At 38.4% G+C, this 22,510-nt stretch overlaps 1 protein-coding gene and 1 pseudogene across 1 annotated transcript in view; one reads left to right on the top strand and one right to left on the bottom strand.

Annotated features, from left to right (window-relative positions):
- Positions 1 to 22,510, bottom strand: part of BAZ1B (bromodomain adjacent to zinc finger domain 1B) — a 56,307-nt gene that overhangs the window by 16,861 nt on the left and 16,936 nt on the right. The window contains exons 4-12 of the mRNA XM_019987511.2: positions 22,126 to 22,327; positions 18,804 to 18,925; positions 16,617 to 16,814; positions 6,847 to 8,548; positions 4,823 to 4,961; positions 4,199 to 4,332; positions 2,473 to 2,578; positions 1,654 to 1,752; positions 515 to 692 (exon numbers count right to left, since the gene is read on the bottom strand). Of these exons, the coding sequence (XP_019843070.2) occupies positions 515 to 692; positions 1,654 to 1,752; positions 2,473 to 2,578; positions 4,199 to 4,332; positions 4,823 to 4,961; positions 6,847 to 8,548; positions 16,617 to 16,814; positions 18,804 to 18,925; positions 22,126 to 22,327 (2,880 nt within the window). The remainder of the gene's footprint in view (positions 1 to 514; positions 693 to 1,653; positions 1,753 to 2,472; positions 2,579 to 4,198; positions 4,333 to 4,822; positions 4,962 to 6,846; positions 8,549 to 16,616; positions 16,815 to 18,803; positions 18,926 to 22,125; positions 22,328 to 22,510) is intronic.
- Positions 11,831 to 12,854, top strand: LOC109578385 (large ribosomal subunit protein eL42-like; annotated as a pseudogene).

Genomic DNA, 22,510 nt, shown 5'->3' with positions numbered 1-22,510 from the left:
TACCTAAACTTATCTAATGTGGGACACAGTGTCTCTTGAACTGGGTCACCTGTAACACTTTAGGGTCCTTCTGAGCAGTAAGTATACCTTCACTGAAATTACCTATTTAGCAGCATGAGTGTTGCCCAACACAAGATTTACTCCACTGAGGTGATGAGGTTAGAGAATGGACAAAAGCGGGATACACAAACGTTTCCTACCCTAAAGCACAGGCATCACGTGGGAATGGACAGGTTAAACAATGTTATGACTATGACTTCAGGACTAGTCTTCTTTCAACTTAACAGAAAAGCTCTTTTTTAACAAAGGTTCTGAGCCAACTATTAGATTTTTCTGGAAACCAGCAAATGATGAAAAGGGAAAAAATACTATATGTACACAGAGAACTTAGGATTCCACATGTGTCTTTCAAAATAAACATATGATCCCCAGGGTCATCTAGGGAAGCCAAGAAGAGTATCAGGGAACAATTCCAAATTAACAGACTTCAAGGGTATTTTCCTGATGGTCTTACCCGAGCTTCGAATTCTGAGGTTTCTTCCACATAACCAAGTCCTCCCTTCTGTAACCTTGTTGCAACTTCAATGAGATCACTCCGAAGAAAGTTTAAAAGCTCCTGGTTGCCATCACAGGATTTTAGACCTAAATTTGGCTTCCGGGCCAGATGAATAGAATGAATAATGTCCTGGTACCTAGAAAAGTTGAGAGAAAGGGGAGGAGGAATAAAGGAACTTAAAAAATGATCTACAGATTCCAATGACTTGAATGACATGTTTTATTTCTACAAGACTGATTTAGATCTTTTTAGCTCTGCTTTTTAACAATCTGTTTCTTACACAAATCTCAAATTTATTTTTCTTGACTCTTTAGAAACACACTGATTGTATTCTGCACATGGTAATTCCAGTATCTTGTGTGTTTCTTTACCTCTCATTTATGATACCTTATTTGTGTGGATTTTTTTAAACTTTTTTTTTTTTTACCATGAGTTTCTTAGAATTGTATCTGTGGAAATTCTTTGAGGCCTGGTTTGAAGCTGTGCTCCTCCAGAGAGAATGTTCATTTGTACACTCAATTCCCCCCACCCGTCATCCCCTGGCAACTACTAATCTATTTTCTGACTATAAATTTGCCTACTGTGCATGTCTCACATAAGTGAAATCACACACTACATGCCCTTTTATGTCTGGCTTCTTTGACTAAGCATGATGTTCATCTATGTGGCAGCATATTTCAGCACTTTGCTCCTTTTAATGGTTGAATTTATGCATACACCACATTTTGTTTATTCATCCATCAGTTGATAAAATTGAGGTTGTTTTCATTTTATGGCTATTTTGGATACTGGCAGAATACTTCTGAATACCGACCGATGCGGAACGGTGTTTACAAGGCTACCTAACTCCAGTGAAGCTCTCGGCCTGGTATGTGGCACGTTAGTGAAAAACCCTGCTACCCTGTATCCACATGCTTTAATAGCCTAATTTTCCAAATAATTATGAGGTGTCAAGAAAATACCAAACAACATAAGAGGGTTACAGGCTTTTAAAATTTTACTTAAGCTTTTATGGCTAAACAACGACCCCCCCACCAAAGTATGTATAATATCTAATGCAGAAAAGAAGATGTGAAGAGCAAGATGAAAACCCTTACCTCTTCTCTAGTCTTTCTTTAAGCTGACTTTCTCTTATTCCCTGAGGGTGAAGGCAATTTAGCAACTCATCCAGTTCCTTCTGACTATCACATAAAAACCTGCAGGGGCCAAAAAAAAGCTTGTTAACTCTGTGTGTGTGGGGGGGGGAGGGGGGAGGGTGGAATCAAACACTATGGTGGTGGGAGTGGGAAAGCAGAATTCCAACCTTGCTCAGAAGTAGAAAAATTTACTGTTGCCATAAGACCTAATGTTAACTTTATCCCAGGACACTGGAGCCAATGTTTCTGCTAAAATGTAATGAGACAAGTGTACAAATTCACGAAGTTCACTCTTGTCCCTACCCCTTTAAAGAGTAAACTTATATCCAAAACCAAAGGTGAGCACAACCAAAGCAGCTGATGCGATCACAAAGTAGAAGGGACCCTCTCCAAAACCTAGTTCCCAGCTTAAAGCAGAACAGGCACACACGAAGATTAATGGCTGTATTTATAATGATTTACTCTTTAATAGAGATGAAAATCCTGCTCTATTCCCAAGCAGACTAAAAGGCATTTTCAATGCTATATAAGATCTGTCCTATAATATAGTTACATTACAACAGAAAAATAAATTCTAAACCTTAAAGCAAACAAATATATTCTTATAAAAAAAAAAAATCAAGTCTGCTTTTAAAGCAATGAGCTTACATATCCAAGAAATCAGAGTCACACAAAACGCTCTCAATAGTGAATAACTAACTCACTGCTGTCACTGTATCAAATATTTCCTTAACACTGAAAACGAAGAAGAAAGAGCAGACAGATGAATGCTCACATTACCATAGATTCTGTCCTTGTTTGGGTACAGTGGTCTCGACGGCAATCTCTGCTGCTGGGCCGTGGTGCATGTTCGTGCTTACATTTTTGCCTAGGTTTGCTTTCTTACCTAAAAAAAATGTACACGTTAGGCTGAACACAGCAAGTAACTCCACTCCTAGTTTTAAATCTAAGCGGTACACAGACACTGCCTATTGAATATATCCACATGTACAACAGATGCTAATTTCTCTTAAACATCTTACAGACAGCACAGTATCTGAGATAGTTGCTCTCTAGACAGCTGAACAGTTGTACAGGTCAAGGTTTAAGAGTATCACAAGTTAGAAGGGAGAGAGACGACTAAATATCTCAGAGCACATACATAATCTGCTCCTGGTACATGACGCTGTTTGGCACAAAGGTATCTGTGGTGAAGTAGACACAATTGAAATATATCAACTACTACTAGTTTAGCCCTGGAAGTGGCTGCAAATGTCAAACAGGATGAACTTTTTTGTAATCCAGCTTCTGTATCCGAATATATGACATTACTAGACAGACCTAAAGCCAGTACTTGAGGCTTTACCTAATCCTACAATTGGTTCTCCTACAATTGGTTCTCCCCGCTGCTCCCCTTCTCCCACTTTAACCTGCACATCTTCCCTGCAACATTAACACGTAACCTTGTTGTGTCTTTTCCATCAGGGAGTTCTGAAGAAACCCTGCCATGCTGGAACTAGACAACAGGAAGGAACAACATCCACCAGGATGCTCTAGAAGTGAAGAAATACGGATGACAACCTCCTCTCGGGAGAAACTGTAACTGTGGGACTGAATTTCTAAAAATAGCCATTAATTTTCTGAGACACATAATAAAACCACAGTCCTTCATCCCCCTGGAATCACTCTCAAGTCTGAAGATTCTCACTTCACAGTTGCTGCTCTCACCTGGATATTTACAAAGTCTGCCCAAACTAGATTTTTCTACTAAGAGCCACATTTGGACACACAACGTAATTCAACATGAAAAATGCCTTGAATTCGAAGTTTAGGGATATACATTAATTTCATTATTTAACAATTTTGTGAGTTTAAAATCTGGATTATGAGTTTCTCTAAAATGAAAGAACACTTTTTAAGGAGCAATTTTCATTAGGTTATTATAAAGTACAACTGGAAAGAAGCTTATGGATCATCTAATGCAATGGTTCTCAACAGAAAGCCAGGCTGCCTCTTAGGGGACATCTGGCAGTATCTTGTGGCATGTGGTTGTCACTAACAGCATCCCATGGGCAGAAGTCAGGGATGCGGCTAAACAACCTACAACGCATAAGACAACCTCCTGCTACCAAGAATTATCTGGCCCCAAACGTTAGCAACAGTGACGCTGAGAAAATCTGATCTAACCATCTGGTATTTTTAAATTAAAAAAATTTTTTCTTTTAATTTATTTCTTAGGGAAAAAAAAAGAATTACCTTAATTCCAGCCTTTGACGTACCTACAAAGAGACTCCCAAGGAACAAAGTTTGAAAACTACTTGTATAAATATAATACCCAAATATCCTAATACTCAAGTTTTACAAAGCTGGTAATCAAGTTTTCTTCCTTTTTCTAGGCATTTCACATCTTCCCACCTCACTCAAATAATTCTACCTAAGAAGATGATAAAAGAAATTTACCAAGTGAAAAAAAGTGACAAAGGAAAGACGGTCTTGAGCAGGATAAATAACTAATAGATATACATACTCCGGGGACAGTAGTCCTCATCAGGAGAGTCTGCGTGGTCTTTCCGGTGATGGCTGAATCGGTAGTCAATGCTGTCATGGACCCAGCCTTTCTCAATGAACAAACCTGGAACTTCATCTGAGAAGAGCCAGTATCTATAAATCACAACCAAATGTTAATATAATAATAAAACACCGTGAGCACAGGATAACTTCCTTGTTGAACAAGATGATTACAGAATGTCATTGAACACTGAGCAGATACAAACTCTAAAGCACAGCATACGAAAATTTGAGGAATTTGAGATTCACTTCCTATCTATAATTTTTATAACTACTAATATTTCTCTGCTTTAGGTTCCACACAATGTACACAGTTAAAATATCTTACTATTTTTAAAGGATTATTAGGATTACATTTCTCCTACCACAATTTAAGCTTCCTATCTGTTGAGTCTTCAAGGATAAGGTCATGTCTTATCTAGATTCATAACCCTAGCAGTTGGCCGAGTAATATACAAATAAATGAGCGATGAGCAAATCTGTGTCCAATATCCACAAAAGGGGAAGCCTGTCTAATCTCAATACTAACTAGCAACACTATAACAGCCCTAAGAGATGATAAAAATTGAATCGAATAACTTACCTGTTATGGTTTCGATCTGTGCCAATTGGAGTCCTCCGCATGACTAGCTTTGCCTTGGCAATCCCTTCCTGGAACGCCTTCTCGGCAGCTGCTTTGTGCTTTCGTATTCGTTCTTCTTCAGCTTCGCGCTCTAGTTTCACTGTTGAAGGTAAAAAGAAGCAATGATTAAATTTTTTTTCTAGCGAATCTTACAAATTTAAACAAGGAGTGAAAAGTGCCTGGTATAAAGCAGATATTCATCAAACCTTCATTTCCTTCTCTTTATTCTGACCTGTTGTTAAGAAATAACATGTAAGGCAGCAATTTCTATCTGGTCCTTCTATGGTCTTTGAATTTTGGTGACGTCTCAGCCATCAACTCAGTGCAAAATCTGTTTTCTCCAAAACTTAATGTCTTATTAATTTTATAATAAATTCATTTTACTTTATTGACAACTTTAAATGTAACCTTAAAACAGTCCTCAAGTGGAATTAATTGAAACATTTTCTGACAAGACTAGCCACAGGATCCTCAAAATGATGAGGATGAATAAGACCAGAATAGTTATTTCAAAACACAAAACAGCACAGTATATCAGTGCTGAGGAATTTAGAAAAAAAGAACTGAGAAAGCAAGAGCAGGGAAGCATTGGCAGATAATAGCAATTACTGCCTACTTAATACAATTTATCAAGTTATTCATCAAGTTAACACTGTCAATGATGAAAAAATTTTTTAATCCATTTACTTGTGGTCATTCCTAAGTTTATTCTATCTAGATAGAAATCTCCCTCAACAAAGAAAGAAGCCCAGGAATTTTGCCTTTTAAGTTTTTCCACAACTGTCACAAACTTTGATACTATAAATAAGGTATTGCTATTTACAATGCCAGAAACCTTACTGCTCTACTGACTATAACACCTACAATGTAGCAAGAAACTGGAAAATGCATCAGTCTAGAGATGTTACTTTAAAAAATTAAGACAAATTTCATCTATTTAAAACCAATACAGGGAAATTCCTAGGAGGTGCAGCAGTTAGGACTTGGCACTTTCACTGCCGTGGGCCCTAGGTATATACACCCATGAAAAATGAAAACATATGTTCCCACAAAAACTTGTACAGCAATGCCTATAGCCAGAAGAGTAAAACGAAACAAATGTCCATCAACTGATAAACGGAGAAACAAAATGTGGCATATCCGAATAGTGGAACAATATTTAACCATAAAAAGGAATTAAGCGTTGAAACACGCTACAACCTGAACCTTGAAACCACAGTTACGTGAAAGAAGCCAGTCACAAGAGACCACATATCAACTCCACTGGTATGATGTAACAGAGCAGGCAAATACAGAGACACAGCCATGCGAGCGGACTGCTTAGGACTGGGCGGGATGGGATCACGGGAACTAAAGGGCATGAGGTATTTTTTTGAGGTGATGAAAGTCTTCTAAAATTGACTGTGATAAAGACTACACATATCTGTGAATATATTAAAACAATGAACTGTACAATAAACATGGATGAGATGTATAGTGTGTGAATTATTTTTTAATAAAGCTGTTTTTTTTTTAAGTTCAGACTTAACGGTGCTAGGAAGCCCCCGGGTTTTATTTCCTTACATCTTAATAAAGGAAAGATTAATATCTGAGGTGCCGACCAAACTGAGGGCTTCAAATACCTTGTCATTCAATTGGTAGAGCAATCTTGAGCATATGAGGATAAGCAACTTGCTCAAAGAACCATATAGCTAAGTCAGAGGTGGGGTGTAAACCCAGGATGGCCCATTCCCAAGTCGTACGTTGTTTCCAGCACGTCTCCTTGTGGATCTGGTCCTTCACTAGAGCCGGAAAAGATGCCACCATCACACCAATCCAAGTCAAGCTGTGCCTGTCAACCAGAATGCCTGGTTGAACACTCCAGCAAGACTCTTACTCACGGAGGAGGATCTGGGTTATCACACACAAAAATAACTGAACAGTTGTGACACATGAAGACACTACCATGACACCTTAGTGACTTCCGTCTTTCCACAAGATTTTACCTTTCATTTCTCTCTCCTGAATCTCCCGCTCCTTCTTAGCCTGAATGGCAAGCAGTCGTCTGCTCTTCACAGCACTAATCATGTCTTCAGCTTCCGTATCTACTTGGGGCTCAAACTTGACGACTTCTTTTTTCCTGTCAGCCTTGCCCAGCCCATTCTCCTCTTTTCCATTTTCTTTGTTCCGGGCTTCCATTTCTTTCCGCTTCTGCTTCTCTGCTCTCTTCTTATCATTCTCTTCCTTCAGCACAGCGAGCCTCTCCTTCCATAGCTCTGCAGACATCTGCTGCCTGGTCTCCATGTGGTCCTGCACGGAATACGTCATGAGAATCCGGTGGCAGAGGGCTGTCAAGATCTGCAGTTTCTCTTCTGATGTGAGTTCAAAAAATTCAGAGGTCTCCAGCTTTTCTAGGAACTCATCTTGGACCTCATTGTCCTCGAATGACGCAGAGTCTTTATTGTCGTCCGCGTCTGAGCCCTCGCTCTCTTCCTGAACGTCAGATTTGCGCAAGCAGAGCCGAACCAGCTCTGACACAGAATGCAGGGTCAGAGGGATTTCCGACAGCTTCATTCCCAACTCACCATAGTCTTCTGCTATTTCGTCTTGTAACAAGGTCTGCAGGAGGATGACCAACACTCTATTCAAGTATAAAAAGCCACCCTTCTCTGCGCTCAAGGCTTCCATGAGGGACACGGCAGTGATGGGATACTGGGCATCTGGTAGGAGTAACCCGGAGTAACAGCTCAAGAACTCCACCACCATGGCCACGTCTCCAAAGAGTGTGTTGGGCAGCCCCTCGGGGGTATCTACCAATTTAAATGTTGGAAGGGTTTTGCCAGTTAACTCTTGGTCCTCGTACCGCTTCTGTTTCTCTAGTCTCTCGAGCATTTCTTTCTCCCTCCGCTCCTTGGCTTTCTCCTTCAACTTCTCTTTCAGCTCCTCTCGTTTCTTTTTCAGATATTCTTTGCGCTGCTCTTCAGACATAGAAGCCCACCTCTTTTTGTGCTCTAGAAGCTCGAAGCGTTTTTGAACAATACTCCGCAGTTCTTCCGGGAGACGCGCTCTGTCTTCGCTGGAGAGGAGACGAGCTGTCTTGGAGATCACGCACGACAGAGCACTCTTCTTGTCCTCCCTGTCTTTGTTTTCTTTGTAGTACGCAATGAGGTGCAGGGCGGCGGGAGGCAGGTGTTTATGAGGCTTGCTAGAGGACCTGGGGGTGCCCCCGGAATTCCGCGGGGCTCGAGTCACCTTCTGAGTGCCTTTGGCCATGTCCAACAAAGTCATCTGCTTCATTTTGGTTTTAGGGGTCTTCAGGCCCTTCTTGGGAGATTTCGAATTCCCTGTGGATTTCTGTCCGTTCAAGATGCCTTTGCCTCTGCCCTTGGCTTTCAAAGGTTTGTCACTATGCTTCCCAGACTTCTTGCCAGGTGGGCCTTTCTTAGGAATGTGAAAGTTAGCATGTAGCTTGTTGGGCGACATCATCTTCATCACTTCCTCCAGATGCTCCTCTGGAGATTTGGAATTCTTTGAGTTCTTCACTTTGAGTGGCGAGCCGTTCAAGGATTTCTTCAGGTGTACGTGACACCATAACTTAGGATTTAGTGGTGAACTGAGAGAAGAGTTGTCTGTCTTGGATTTCTTTGAGGGCTTCCTGTCTGGAGATCCAGTATTCTTCCTCTTAGTAGATGGGTTGAGAGTCATATACTAGAATTTAAGAACAGAAGCAAAATTAATTGTAAAACCTATTTTAAAGAAATACTATTTAAGCATACTAAAGGCCCTCTTCCCATCCACTCAGGTAAAGCTACACATTCATTCTCTTAATGGACACTCCATCCCTGAGAAAACAAAGCCATCAATGTCAGCTAATATTTTATTTAGCCTTCTCCACACAAAATTCTCCACACCGAGACTTAAGAATCTATACTCCAGGATGTCCCTGGAGGTCCAGTGGTTAAGACTCCATGCTTCCACGGCAGGGACACAGGTGGGATCCCTGGTCAGGGAACTAAGATCCCACATGCCATGCCGCATGGCCAAAAAAAAAACCCTATAATATTAGGCATTTCTGGTATGAGACTACTTTCTTACATACAGATTTTGAGCCTTTCAATACTTTAAAGAAATCTGTGAACTCTTTTCCTGGAAACATAGAAAAATTATGTACACAATTTCAGAGTCCATGGGACCTAGATTAAGGACATCTGATCTGGATAATGGCAACATCTGAGAAATTTTAATATTTACTGCTCGAGACAGATTTGGATTTTTATCCTTTAAACTTCTGTTACAACTGGTGGTATTCTGTGCTTAGGATGAGAGAAAGTATACCATTTAAGTATTTTTGTTTAAATTCAGAAGCATATTTCCTTATTAAGAGTATCAGTAAGTATATTAACAACAAAACACTGTTCATAAATAGGAATCCCTCCCGATCCCTGGCTTTCGGGCTCCCCACACCTCAAGAACCCACTCCCATGAATACATTATTAACTACAAGTCTGATAAATTTTCAACCTCATACAATTCTCTCCTTGATTATCCTCTCACATCTTTCAAATTCACTCCCTTTAGCACCCAACGCCACAATCCTTCAATCCCAGCAGAACCATTAATTCATTAATCCATTAATTCTATAACATTTTTACCAATCTCACTTCTTCATCCTTTACCTAGATTAAATTCCAGTCAGCCATTCCAATCAACCCTGCATAAATCTACAGTTCCCTTGCTCTATCGTATCTAGTTGGTCCTAGCCTGCATATGTTGAGCTTAAACGTAACTAGAATAAAAGACACAAGGACAGTGTGTGGACCTACTTTAGATCTCCAACTTATTCCAATCGTAGAGAATGACTTAACAGGTTAGAACCCAGTCAACCTGTCATGATACCACTGTTTCTACTTAAGTGTTTATTAAAACAAAAACACTGTTGATTTTGATGCTTTGAAAGGATAAAATTACAAAGAGAAAAGCCTGGCAGTTAAAATAAACTACATGAAATAATAACCAAGCAATGAAAAAGTACCATCAATTCAAAAAAATTTTACTGTTTTAAGTGATTAGGAGAAAGACTAGATAACCCCTAGAATCCTTGATTTCTATTACCAAAAGCAGTTAAGCACACAGAAGGCACTGAGACACAGAAGAGTGTAACTTCAAGTTTCTGCCTTTAACAGACTAACTTGTAAAGAACCAGGCTGGAGGCAGGGGAGCAGACAGACTCGGGGGAGATGAGACCACAGGCAAGGAAGCCACTGGAGCCCATCAAGTATGAAATCAGGACCCTTGAAAAGCCAACAGCGAAACGGCTATGGTGAAGCAAGTCTCAGTGATCATACAGAACACTTATGCTCTTGTTAGAAGTAAACAAAACAGGTACAGTAAAATTTAATAAGCTGTACTATAATGCCAAATAAGATTTAAACATCAAGGATTTACGATCATCAGAGAAACAAACTCACAGACCCTAAGTCACAGAAGAGGTAGAGATACAGTCTGTAATGAACGAGTGGGCTATACTTAAGCAATCCTTCTGGCTAAGTTCTCTAACTTTAAAGGCCAATCTGCCCTTTAAGAACTATAAGCAATTACAGGTTACCATCCCCCAGCAGGCTGTTTTCATTCCTTGACCAAAACTAGATGTTCTGTTCCCCAATTATCCTCAGTATGGGCTGATAAAAAGGTTTCATAGTTTATAGAATATATACATTATCTGTGACTCAGGGCACATTTTCCCCAGAGGCAAGAATTTCCCACTTCTAGTTCCCCATAACTCTTATTTCAAAATGTTAAAAACAATAAGCAAAGGTAACATGTAAGTTGTGGGCGGAATAGCAACAAAACTTCAAAAAAAAACAATATTTCAGAGACCACCCTACAAATCACAGACTAAGGCCCAAAATTACCCTGGCAGGGATTAAAGATAAATACGTGCTTTCCAAAAGCACATATCCTACTTCAGCTAGACTTGGAAAATCTTTAGAGTATAGACATAACAAACTGATGCTTTGTCTAATGTGCAGGATAATAGATTATCTCTAAAGTCATTCCAAAAATTTATCACTAAAAAGGAGATGAGTACGAGACTTCATTTTTACTGTTTTTAATAGATATCTTTTAATAGGATCTATGATAATTGGGCCACTTTTTAATTTACTGCTTACATGTTTATTCAAAAAGCCACTCAAGCATAAATTTCTTCTACTTAGAAGCACTGTATTCCGCAGAAATGATTATGCAAGAAAGAGCTGGGAGGATGGCTTAGCCATGAGATGGTCCAGCAGCCCATTTTTATTTATAAGGTGTGTTTCTTTGCCAAGCCACACCATGTGTGTGTGTGTGTGTGTGTGTGTGTGTGTGTGTATATATATATATATATATATATATATATATGTTGGTTTTTTTTTTTCTTAAAAACGAAAGAAATTAACTCACCCAACCCCCTCCCAAAAGGCCGGCTCCCCGCGTGAGCAGTCCTTCAGTAACTGGATCATCTCAGCATAGGGCATGCTGGGCAGCCACAGCCAGTGGGAGCCGGCATGGCTGGGCTCAGGGGGAATCTGAAAAAGTATAAAACCACGTATGTGCTAAGGGTCTACCCTGTCCCCCATTCAGCAAAAGTAATCTACTAGAACAGTGCAAAGAGAGGGAGAAAAGAATGGGCACCTGGATTGGCAGTATTATAGCTTTTCTGGCAAAGGCCCTTCTTAACTGATAAACAGGAAAAAATTATTTATGTCTCAGGAACATAAGAGGCTATACAATTCCATAATTGTGTCTATAATTCCACACTTGTTCCCTGTCACCTGGAACAAACCACCACCATAAATAAGGAAATCTAATAAGATAAAAATGAATAAACATATTTATAGCAGCTCATTCAGATTCTAAATTTAACTTAATAGTTAGCAGTAAGAACCCTGAATTAGAACACTTTGGCAATCTACATTCTGATTCTTATTTCACTCTTCTCATTTGCCCAAGGAACCTGTTCGGAGCTTCAAGATAACATTCACAGAGTGGGTTCCTCTTGATTTCCAGATGCTTTTACTGGCAAACGTTGAAATGTGTTACTATAAAATAGTTTTAAGTGCTCTGAAAATCACTTCATTTTTTTAAAGTACTTCAGCTCTAGTCTCTAATTCATAACCAAACTTTATACACCAAAATTTATTCAAAGAAAAATTTTAGGACTATAAACACTTGAAATTTCAGTTATTAGAGATAAGAAATATCTTCTAAAACGTACAATAATTAAGTTTCACTAGTAATGAGACAAAATTACACCACATGCCTTCTGATATGATTCACTGAGAAGAATACAACAACAATTCTGTGGTATTTCTAAGCATGAGGATATAAACTCAAACTGAGGAGCATTATGCAAAATAATTGACTTGAATTCTTTAGAATGTCAAGGTTTTTAAAAGACAAAGGAACTGAGATTAGGGAAGACTACAGAGACAGTTAGCAAAATCGGAGTTAAAGCTGTGGCTCACTTCTTCCCACACTGACAGCACTCTCGCAGACATGGTGACCATTCCTAAAACCAGTTGGACTTTCTGTGGTCAGTGCCAGAAGCACCAGCCCACAAAGAGACACAGTCCAAGAAGCGCAAGGAGTCTCTCTATTCTCCAGGGAAAGAAGAGTTACAACAGGAAGCAGAGTGGCTATGGTGGACAGACTAAGCCGGTTTTCCAGAGAAAGGCTAAAACCGTAAAGAAGATTTTGCAGAGGCTTGAATGCACTGAGCCCAACTGCAGATCTAAGAGAATGCTGGCTATTAAGATACATGCATGTTGAGCTGGGAGGACGTAAGAAGAGAAAGATCCAAAGTGATTCAGTTCTAAGCTTCTTATTTTGTTTTATTATGAAGATAATAAAATCTTGAGATTATGGCCATTTAAAAGAAAAAACTCTAGATCAGATAACAGTATTGCTTTGATGCTAATTTCTTGATTTTGGTAATTGTACTATAGTTATTAATAGAAAATATACTTGTCTTTAAGGAAACACATATCCAAGTATTTTGCAAAATGGCGTCCCATCTTATAACCTACTACAAACGGCTCAGAAAAAAATGTGTGTGAAGACAAAAAAAAAAATGTGGTAAATATTAACATTCAAGGAATCTACTTGAGGAATACACAGAAATTCTTTGTAGTATATGTCAGTTTTTCTTCATGAAATTATTTCAAAATAAAATACTTTGTAAATGTATTAAGAATCATATTAAACCAGGCTTCCCTGTCCATCACCAACTCCCGGAATTCACTCATACACACGTCCATCGAATTGGTGATGCCATCCAGCCATCTCATCCTCTGTCTCCCTTCTCCTCCTGCCCCCAATCCCTCCCAGCATCACAGTCTTTTCCAATGAGTCAACTCTTCGCATGAGGTGGCCAAAGTACTGGAGTTTCAGCTTCAGCATCATTCCTTCCAAAGAACACCCAGGGCTGATCTCCTTCAGAATGGACTGGTTGGATCTCCTTGCAGTCCAAGGGACTCTCAAGAGTCTTCTCCAACACCACAGTTCAAAAGCATCAATTCTTCAGCGCTCAGCTTTCTTCACAGTCCAACTCTCACATCCATACATGACCACTGGAAAAACCACAGCCTTGACTAGACGGACCTTTGTTGGCAAAGTAATGTCTCTGCTTTTCAATATGCTATCTAGGTTGGTCATAACTTTCCTTCCAAGGAGTAAGTGTCTTTTAATTTCATGGCTGCAGTCACCATTTGCAGTGATTTTGGAGCCCAAAAAAATAAAGTCTGACACTGTTTCCACTGTTTCCCCATCTATTTCCCATGAAGTGATGGGACCGGATGCCATGGTCTTCATTTTCTGAATGTTGAGCTTTAAGCCAACTTTTTCACTCTCCTCTTTCACTTTCATCAAGAGGCTTTTTAGTTCCTCTTCACTTTCTGCTATAAGGGTGGTGTCATCTGCATATCTGAGGTTATTGACATTTCTCCCGGCAATCTTGATTCCAGCTTGTGCTTCTTCCAGCCCAGCGTTTCTCATGATGTACTCTGCATTGAAGTTAAACAAGCAGGGTAACAATATACAGCCTTGACGTACTCCTTTTCCTATTTGGAACCAGTCTGTTGTTCCACGTCCAGTTCTAACTGTTGCTTCCTGACCTGCATACAAACTTCTCAAGAGGCAAGTCAGGTGGTCTCATATTCCCATCTCTTTCAGAATTTTCCACAGTTAATTGTGATCCACACAGTCAAAGGCTTTGGCATAGTCAACAAAGCAGAAATAGATGTTTTTCTGGAACTCTCTTGCTTTTTCCATGATCCAGCGGATGTTGGCAATTTGATCTCTGGTTCTTCTGCCTTTTCTAAACCAGCTTGAACATCAGGAAGTTCACGGTTCACATATTGCTAAAGCCTGGCTTGGAGAATTTTGAGCATTACTTTACTAGCGTGCGAGATGAGTGCAATTGTGCGGTAGTTTGAGCATTCTTTGGCATTGCCTTTCTTTGGGATTGGAATGAAAACTGACCTTTTGCAGTCCTGTGGCCACTGCTGAGTGTTCCAAATTTGCTGGCATATTGAGTGCAGCACTTTCACAGCTTCATCTTTCAGGATTTGAAATAGCTCAACTGGAATTCCATCACCTCCACTAGCTTTGTTCGTAGTGATGCTTTCTAAGGCCCACTTGACTGCACATTCCAGGATGTCTGGCTCTAGGTGAGTGATCACACCATCGTGATTATCTTGGTCGTGAAGACCTTTTTTGTACAGTTCTAAGGTTTACAAGACCACAAACACACGCCTATCACCATATCAGGCTCTGCTCAGATAACACTAAAAAATTCTACTTTTCTAAATAATTTTTCTCTCTCCCACTTAAGCTCTCCCCGCCAGTCCTTTCCTAACACTATTACGCACAACTTGCTTCCTCTCTCCAGACCTCATCTCTCTCTACAGTAGTTGTATTCAGCAGCCTCCCAAAACACTAAATTCTACTAAACCAAAGACAAAAAAATTTTTAACCTATTGCTTTTGGTTCTGATTTTAATGTGTTACTGAAGCAAGCACAAACCCATTGCCTTTGGGACAGGCAGATCACAAGTGATCAACTTTAATTCTCCATGAATTATTTTAAATTTCCTTTGTATCAGGAAAGAATCCAAAGTACTCTTTCATGGTCTACTTATCTGTGCCTTAAGTATATTCTGTCTTGGCTGTGATGCCAAAAAGTTTTTTAAGACAGCTGATTTTATAAAAAGGAAAAAGAAACATACATAAACTCAAAAAAGAAGGATCAGTGAAATATCAAATAATATTGGGGAATAAGAAATTACTCTTTAGAGATGCAAAATACATAATAAGATAAGTATACGCTCTTAATTTGTAGACTGGTTATCTTACATGACTCCCCATTTCTCTAAGTAGAATCACTGTCTTCTTACGGCAGTTGTCTAAACAAGCTTGTACTCCCTAGTCTCCATCTGAATTACAGCCAAATTTCATTAAGTTAATATTTTAAGCCCTCATTAGAAAATTTCAGAATAGCCAGTTTCTTCAGAAATTGCTTTTCAACAGATAAATTCCTGGAATTCTAAGTCTCTGGCTCCTACAATAAGTGTGGATCAGTTTTTTTGTTCTAATAAAACCCAGAGACCTTTTATGTTATTCATATTATTTGAATCACTAAGCTAAAATACATAAAATACAACTGTAAAATTTTAAAAGGAAAATATTTAAGGACTTAAAAGATTCAAGAATCTTAAAACTCATTTACAGATGATTTTATATAGAATTCTTTATCTTTGCTTGATCATGCTGGCCTAGAATAAGAAAACATGGTAATGCTAAACCATGGTTGGAGGTCTTTTCCAAGGTTTGAAAAAATATATATATTTCTCAATATACTTTTGCTAGCGATATCAACATAAGATGATTGACATAATTTAGTTCATGACTCACTTGTAAGATATCCTTAGTTTTTCATAATTGTAAGGAAGATATAAAAAGAGAAATCCTGAATTCTGACTTAGTTTTAATGCACCAGCAGCCCTCTCCTGATCACTTTCTGGCCCAGAGATCAAGATGAAATATCAGTATGTAAATAAGTAATTTTTATCAACAAAAAGGAAATAAATACCCTCAAAACCCACATTTAAAAAATATTACTGAAGAAACCCTGAGATGGAAAAGGCAATAAGAAATCCAAGGCCAATGTCTTAGCTTCTGTCGTTTACTTTCTGCTGGTTCTAATTAGACTAGTCTCAGTTTTCCCATCTGGAAAGTAAGATTAATACAGATATACCATATAACTTCATCAGAATATTGTGAAAACCCAGTGAGATAAATAAAGGGAAAAAAAAAAACAGAGGGGAATGTTAGATTTTCTACTAATTCTTTTCAAAGATGTTAGTATATTTGACCTTATCTGACAATACAAATATCAGCTTTCATTTTTAGCAATCAATTTTCAAAATATTTTCAACACCATACCTCATTCCAAGAAAGATCTGAGACAAAAAAGCACATGCATGTAATGTTTCTTTGTTTTAATTATGCAATCACAGTAAAAATAAGTCACATTAGAAGAGGAGATATTCAATGCAACCTCTCTCCTACCAACCCCATTATCACCACCTATATGAAAGATACATGTGAAAAAATTTTGAATTCATTATTTAAAATTAGAGTTTAAAATCTACTGTAAATCTAATCCTATTGGAGCCATCAGAAAAAATAAATTCATTTAATAGTGTCCTATCCTTCTGTCCAAAATTAAGGTGCCTTACCTTGTATGGATCAAGCAGAAAGTCACTGAATTTGCTAGGCAGGGAGTATTTCTTCACTAATTCATCTTCTACCACCCAAGGCGCATTTTCACCAGTACCAGCCCGTAACGCATTGTGCCGTATAAAGTATCGAAGTATCTCCTTATTTGGTGGGCGTTCTGTACGAATCAAGCTGTCTGCTGGCACATTACTGATGATCTAGATTAACAAAGAAAAATAACTCATTACTGGGGTCAAAAGCAATTTACCAATGAGAACAAAGATCTATACTTTCTCCAGAGAACTCCTAATTCCACCTATACAATAGGGTTATCACCTTTTTCAGAGACAGAAGGTTAATATATCTCAATTTGTCAACATGTATCAAAGTCTGAAAAATGCGTCTATCCATTGCCCACAGTTCCTCTTATTAAGAACTTAGAAATAAATGGAGAGTCATCATCAACTGCTTACAAAAGGCAGGGGGTGGGGAGGAAGGGAAAATACATAAAGGTATATCCATAAAGGACTCATGTTTCAAATTAAAATATCCACATAGACACTATGCAGACAACGGGGCAAAGAGTTTCTCAACCAGGACAGTTATAGAATCATCCAGGGTGCTATTACAATGCAAATGCTTGGGCCTCATCCCAAAGCTACTGAATCAGAAGAATTTGTGGTGGTGAAGTCTGGAAATCTGCATTTTTAATAAACTCCCTTGGTGACTATCATACGTACTTAACAACCTGAGAATACTGTTTTGGAAGAAAATTTAATGATACTCATACAGTAAATGAAAAAAGCAAGTTACAAAATAATATATACAGAATAGTCCCATTTTTGAGAGTCATTTAAAGACTAACCACCCATTAACCACATCTATATTCACCAATGATCATCTCTAAGTATGGGATCAGAGATATCTTTTTTCTTATTTGTATTTTCTATTTTTCTATAAAACCATATTTCACAGTAAACCATACTTACTACATGTAAACCAAACTATTTACAATCATTAATCAGAAAACAAACGTTAATTAGGGAAGTGATTGAGACTTGCTAGCAATGTTTTAACAACCCACCTTGCTGAATGGGACATAAAACATTTAGTAAAATAAATTGTATTTAACACCCAATTTTAAAATATAAAGAAATCCTGATAATGCAATTAAGTCTTCAGATCACTATCTATAAAACAAACGATTCAAAATGAAATAAGACTTGTCAACTTTTTGACGTGGGGAAAAGAAACAACACTCTAAAAGAGGCTTTCTCAGGCCTCAGCTCCTTCTTCTATTAAAAAAACCAGTGTACAGCTGCCTTCCACACCTAGCTGCCCCAAAACTTTCTAATAAGATTTTATATGTACAGAAATACCAGTACCTGAAAGCCACATGCCATGTTTCATGAAATCTAAGATGTTATTAATGAAAGAAAGACACATTATGCACCACAAAGAAAAAAATTATTGCCAACTGATATTAAGATACATCCTGATTCCAAAAGATACAAACGGCTATATATAAAATAGGTAAAGTCCTAATGTATAGCACAGGAAATTGTATTAAGTATCTTTTAATAAACTACAATGAAAAAGAATATACATATATATATATGTAACTGAATCACTCTGCTGTACACCAGAAACTAACACAACACTGTAAATCAACTATACTTCCATTAAAAAAAAAAAGGATACATCCTGAATCTGGGCATGTAAAAATATGGAAATTGAACATCTCAGCATCAGTACTACATAGTACTAAGTTACTTAAACGGTATTTACCATTTTAGATGATTAGCTCCACAGATTCCTTGTAAAAGCACTGGTTAGAGTTAACTCAGTTTTTGAGCTTATTTTATTACAAATAGCTCTACTTTTAATTGGGAAGAGCTATTTCCTCAGGAAGTCCAAAACCACTGGAAACAGATTATTATTTTTTTCAGACAACTGACTTTGAAGCTCAAACGCAAATTACTCTTACACTCTAATAATTCCTATTAGAAAGGAAAAAGCATGTGCTCTCCTAGGAAAGAAAATTCAATTTAACTTAAAGTCATAATTACGAAGACCAGAAAACCACTCAGAATTTGTTGTAGAAACAAATTCATTCACACAGCACATCTATGAGCAAACTAGCTCTTGGGCCCTTCCTCACACAGCATTCATTCTGTGTAAGAGGCTCAATACAAAGCGCCACTAACCTTGTCCTCATCCTGCAGCTTCACATCGTACTTGTGGGGCAGAAACTTTGGAGGAGCCCATTTCCTCTCTCCTTTTTTTAATGAAGTAGGAAGTTTTCGTGGAGATCTGCGTGCTCTGTCATCTAGTCAAATAAACAGAAAATTAGTGGAAAAAAAAAGTAATTCTTTTAATTCTGCCCATTCATTCATTAACAATAACTTTACCAAACACGTACTCTGCAACCAGGCACCGAGTGATGGGACCCAAACATAAACTGTAAAGCCTTTACCTCAAGTAGCTAAAGTCTATGGGAGAAGTCAGTAATAACTACAAGGAGGAAAATACTATAACAGAGGTTGGTATAGGAAATTACTACAGGGAGAAAAATACTCAAAAAGAGAGAAGTATGAATTTAGCCTGGAAGATAGGCAGAGAAGACCTAGAAAGAACATGACCTGTTCAGAGACTACAAATAATGAGATACGAGTGAATATGATCTACATTATAATTTTTTTTAAACAAATCAGATTACAGGACTTCCCTGGTGGTCCAGTGGTTAAGATTCCAGGGGGCACAGGTTCAATCCCTGGTCAGGAAGCTAAGATCCCACATGCCACCTAGTATGGCCAAAAAAAAAGAAATTAGCCTAAAGAGGTAAGTAGAGGTTTATAAATTATAATGAACCTTGCACAACACTTAAATAGATTGGAATTTGTCTTACGGGCATAGGGAAACAAAGGATTTTTGATCTAACTAACCAGATGTACATTTTGGAAAGAGAACTAATGTGAAAAATTAAGAAGAGGAAAAAGACACTTTCAGCAGTCAGAAAATGAATAAAATGGGAAGGTGAGACTGAAGACAGGAAATCAGAAGATATAATCGTAAACATCTGAATTTATGTATCAGGAATGGTGAAGCGATCAGCTGAGACGACAGACCTGGAAACCAACTAGATGTGGGAGATGCTAAAGGCTTCCCAGTGTTCTGCCTTAGAAACCAAGCAGATGTGTTGAAAAATGAAAAGGAGACAGAACAAAATCATATGACAACAAACAAAATCTAAAGGACAGCAGTGGGGAGAGGAAGCAAACAGAAAAATAGTGGGAGAAAAAGGAGACCCTGATATTAAATAAACTAAAAATGAGAGTGACCAGCAGTGTAAAATATGAAAGTAAATAAAGCACACTAAGAAGCAAGCAGTGGATCTGGCCGTCAGGGGTCACCTAAAACCCGACTAGGGACAGTTTCAGGAGTAAAGAAGCACGAGTTAACACGTGAGGACAAACTCATGGTCCAAAAGCGGCGACAACACTCGCAAGAACTTTGGCTTGAGTGAGTCAGTCAGAAAGAGAACAGGGTCCAGGAAAAGGACGTTTTGCTTTTGGGAAATGGGACTTCATTTATAAGTTGAGAATAACCATTCAAGAGCACTGCAGTGCAGAATAATAAAGTTAACCCAATCCTGAGAAAGCAGGAAGGAATGGAATTCAGAGCAGGTATTGTGACCAAGAGGAAGGACAGTTCTTTTCTGATAGAGGAACAACGAAATTCATAACAGTGAGGTTAAGAATACAAAGCTGAAAAGTTCCTGCCTAATACATTTCCCCCCATAAAGTAGAAGGAAGACTACCTTGTAAGAAAACATTTTGAATACTGGAATTTGTCTATCATATTTCTGTGGAAATGCAAAACATTCAGAGTACATTGTAACATTCTTTGGCCCGCCTACTTCGGCCACCTGATGTGAAGAACTGACTCATCTGAAAAGACCCTGATGCTGCGAAAGATTGAGGGCAGGAGGAGAAGGGGACGACAGGATGAGATGGCTGGATGGCATCACCAACTCAATGGACATGAGTTTGGGTAAACTCCGGGAGTTGGCGATGGACAGGGAGGCCTGGCATGCTGCAGTCCATGGGGTCGCAAAGAGTTAGACACGACCAAGCGACTGAACTGAACTGAGCCCGCCTACCATTCTTTCCAAAGACTAGCAATAACATTATATCCCAAAACTGAAACCTAAACTAAGGCATGTAACATCCTAAAAAAGAAGCCAAAGTCTAAAACTAGGGGTTCCTAAGTACACAATGCTTAAGGAATAAAGCTAACAGCTGTAACACATTAGTGGTATTCTGATGATCTGATTCTGTGATCTTTTATTTTTGGCCTAGCTTGGAGGGATCTCAGTTCCCCCGATCAGGGATCAAACCACTGCCTCCTGTGGTGAAAGCACAGAGTCCTAACCATTGGACCATCAGGGAAGTCCCTTTCAATGATCTGATTCTAGTAGTGTTAGAGGACGTATCATCAGTCAACACTTAACCAAAACACTTTTCAACCTCAAGTCTTGGGTATGTAAGTAAAACTTCAGTATCAAAAAGAAGGAAAAGAGAAACTGAAAAACACTGATATCAGCATTAATAATACAGAGTGAAAAAATTGAAGCATCAACAACTGAGGTGGACGCATTACAACAGTCTCAGAAGTTTCCTTGGGACAAGAAAAGGACATCCCTTTAAAACCATCTGCACACGCCCAAAACATAAGGAGACACAAAACAGAATGGAAGCATACAGCATATGCTCTAATAAAATGCTCTAATTCAAACTTCATAAGTTACATAATGAGGTAAAATGTGATCCTCTGACAGTCAAGAGGAAGAAGCTCAACATACTCAAACCCTGTCAGTACTCATATCTTCAGAGATAGAAGAAATCTATTCCAGTTAAATTCCTAACTGACACAGATTTTTTTAAAAGGGGGGAGGAAAACCTCAGAGGATAAATAATTTTCCCAATGTGTAATGTCTCAATTCTTCAACTTTCAAAACATTATGTTAGGTCTCCAGGTCCCTACTTTTAGACACCATAGTGCTTCAGAATTCTGGCAGTTCCCATCTGAGAAGGAATGTGAGTTACAGATAACAGACAAAAGGAAGTACCTCAAAACCATTGCACTGGCTTGCAATGTGAAGAAGAAACAGGGATTAGAATTTATCCCTCCTACTCAGATCACCCCACTTCCAAGCCTATACAGATAATTCCAACTTAAAGAGAAAAAGAAGGCAAACCTTCTTTCCCATCTTGAGTAGCTTGATATGTGCACACAGATTTCTAAGCAACTAGAGGAAATGACTTCCAAATCCCTTAATTGTGAAAGGAGATTTAAATCCTGAGTGACAGTATAGGTATGTTTTCCAAAGCATAAACAAACAAAAGCACGTCTATCTAACAACAAAATTCAATTACAAACTGAGTTGCTAGAGAACTCAAAAAAGATTTGTGCATAATAAAATAAAGAGTAGCATAGCTCAATGAGGAAAGACAGTATCATACATACTAATACTCTCTCTCCTTCCTTCTTCTTCTTTCCCAACTGCCTCCTTCTTCTGATGGTCCTGAGCGATTTGGCTAGAATTCTCTTTGTCGCTTGAGGGAGAGTCACAGGAGCCATCAGATTTCTTCTCAGTGGCTTCTTCATCTACTTTCTCCAAAGGATGAATCTTAACAATCCTCACTTTGAGCATTTTTTCCTTCCCAACCTATAAGAAAAGATAGGAGAGAGTCAAAGATAATAATTAAGAACTATAAACCTAAAGGTAATGGTGATACGCATTCCACATCACCTGACCAAAAAAGTACACAAAAACTCTAAAGGAGCCAAGTACAGTGATTTTTTTTCCAACCTTATTTCCCAGACCTCTAGTTTGAAATAGGACATCTTA

This window comes from Bos indicus, chromosome 25 (assembly GCF_029378745.1).
Source record: "Bos indicus isolate NIAB-ARS_2022 breed Sahiwal x Tharparkar chromosome 25, NIAB-ARS_B.indTharparkar_mat_pri_1.0, whole genome shotgun sequence".
Lineage (NCBI taxonomy): Eukaryota > Metazoa > Chordata > Mammalia > Artiodactyla > Bovidae > Bos > Bos indicus.
The sequence above is the reverse complement of the archived record's forward strand: the minus strand, read 5'-3'. Positions and strand labels throughout refer to the sequence as shown.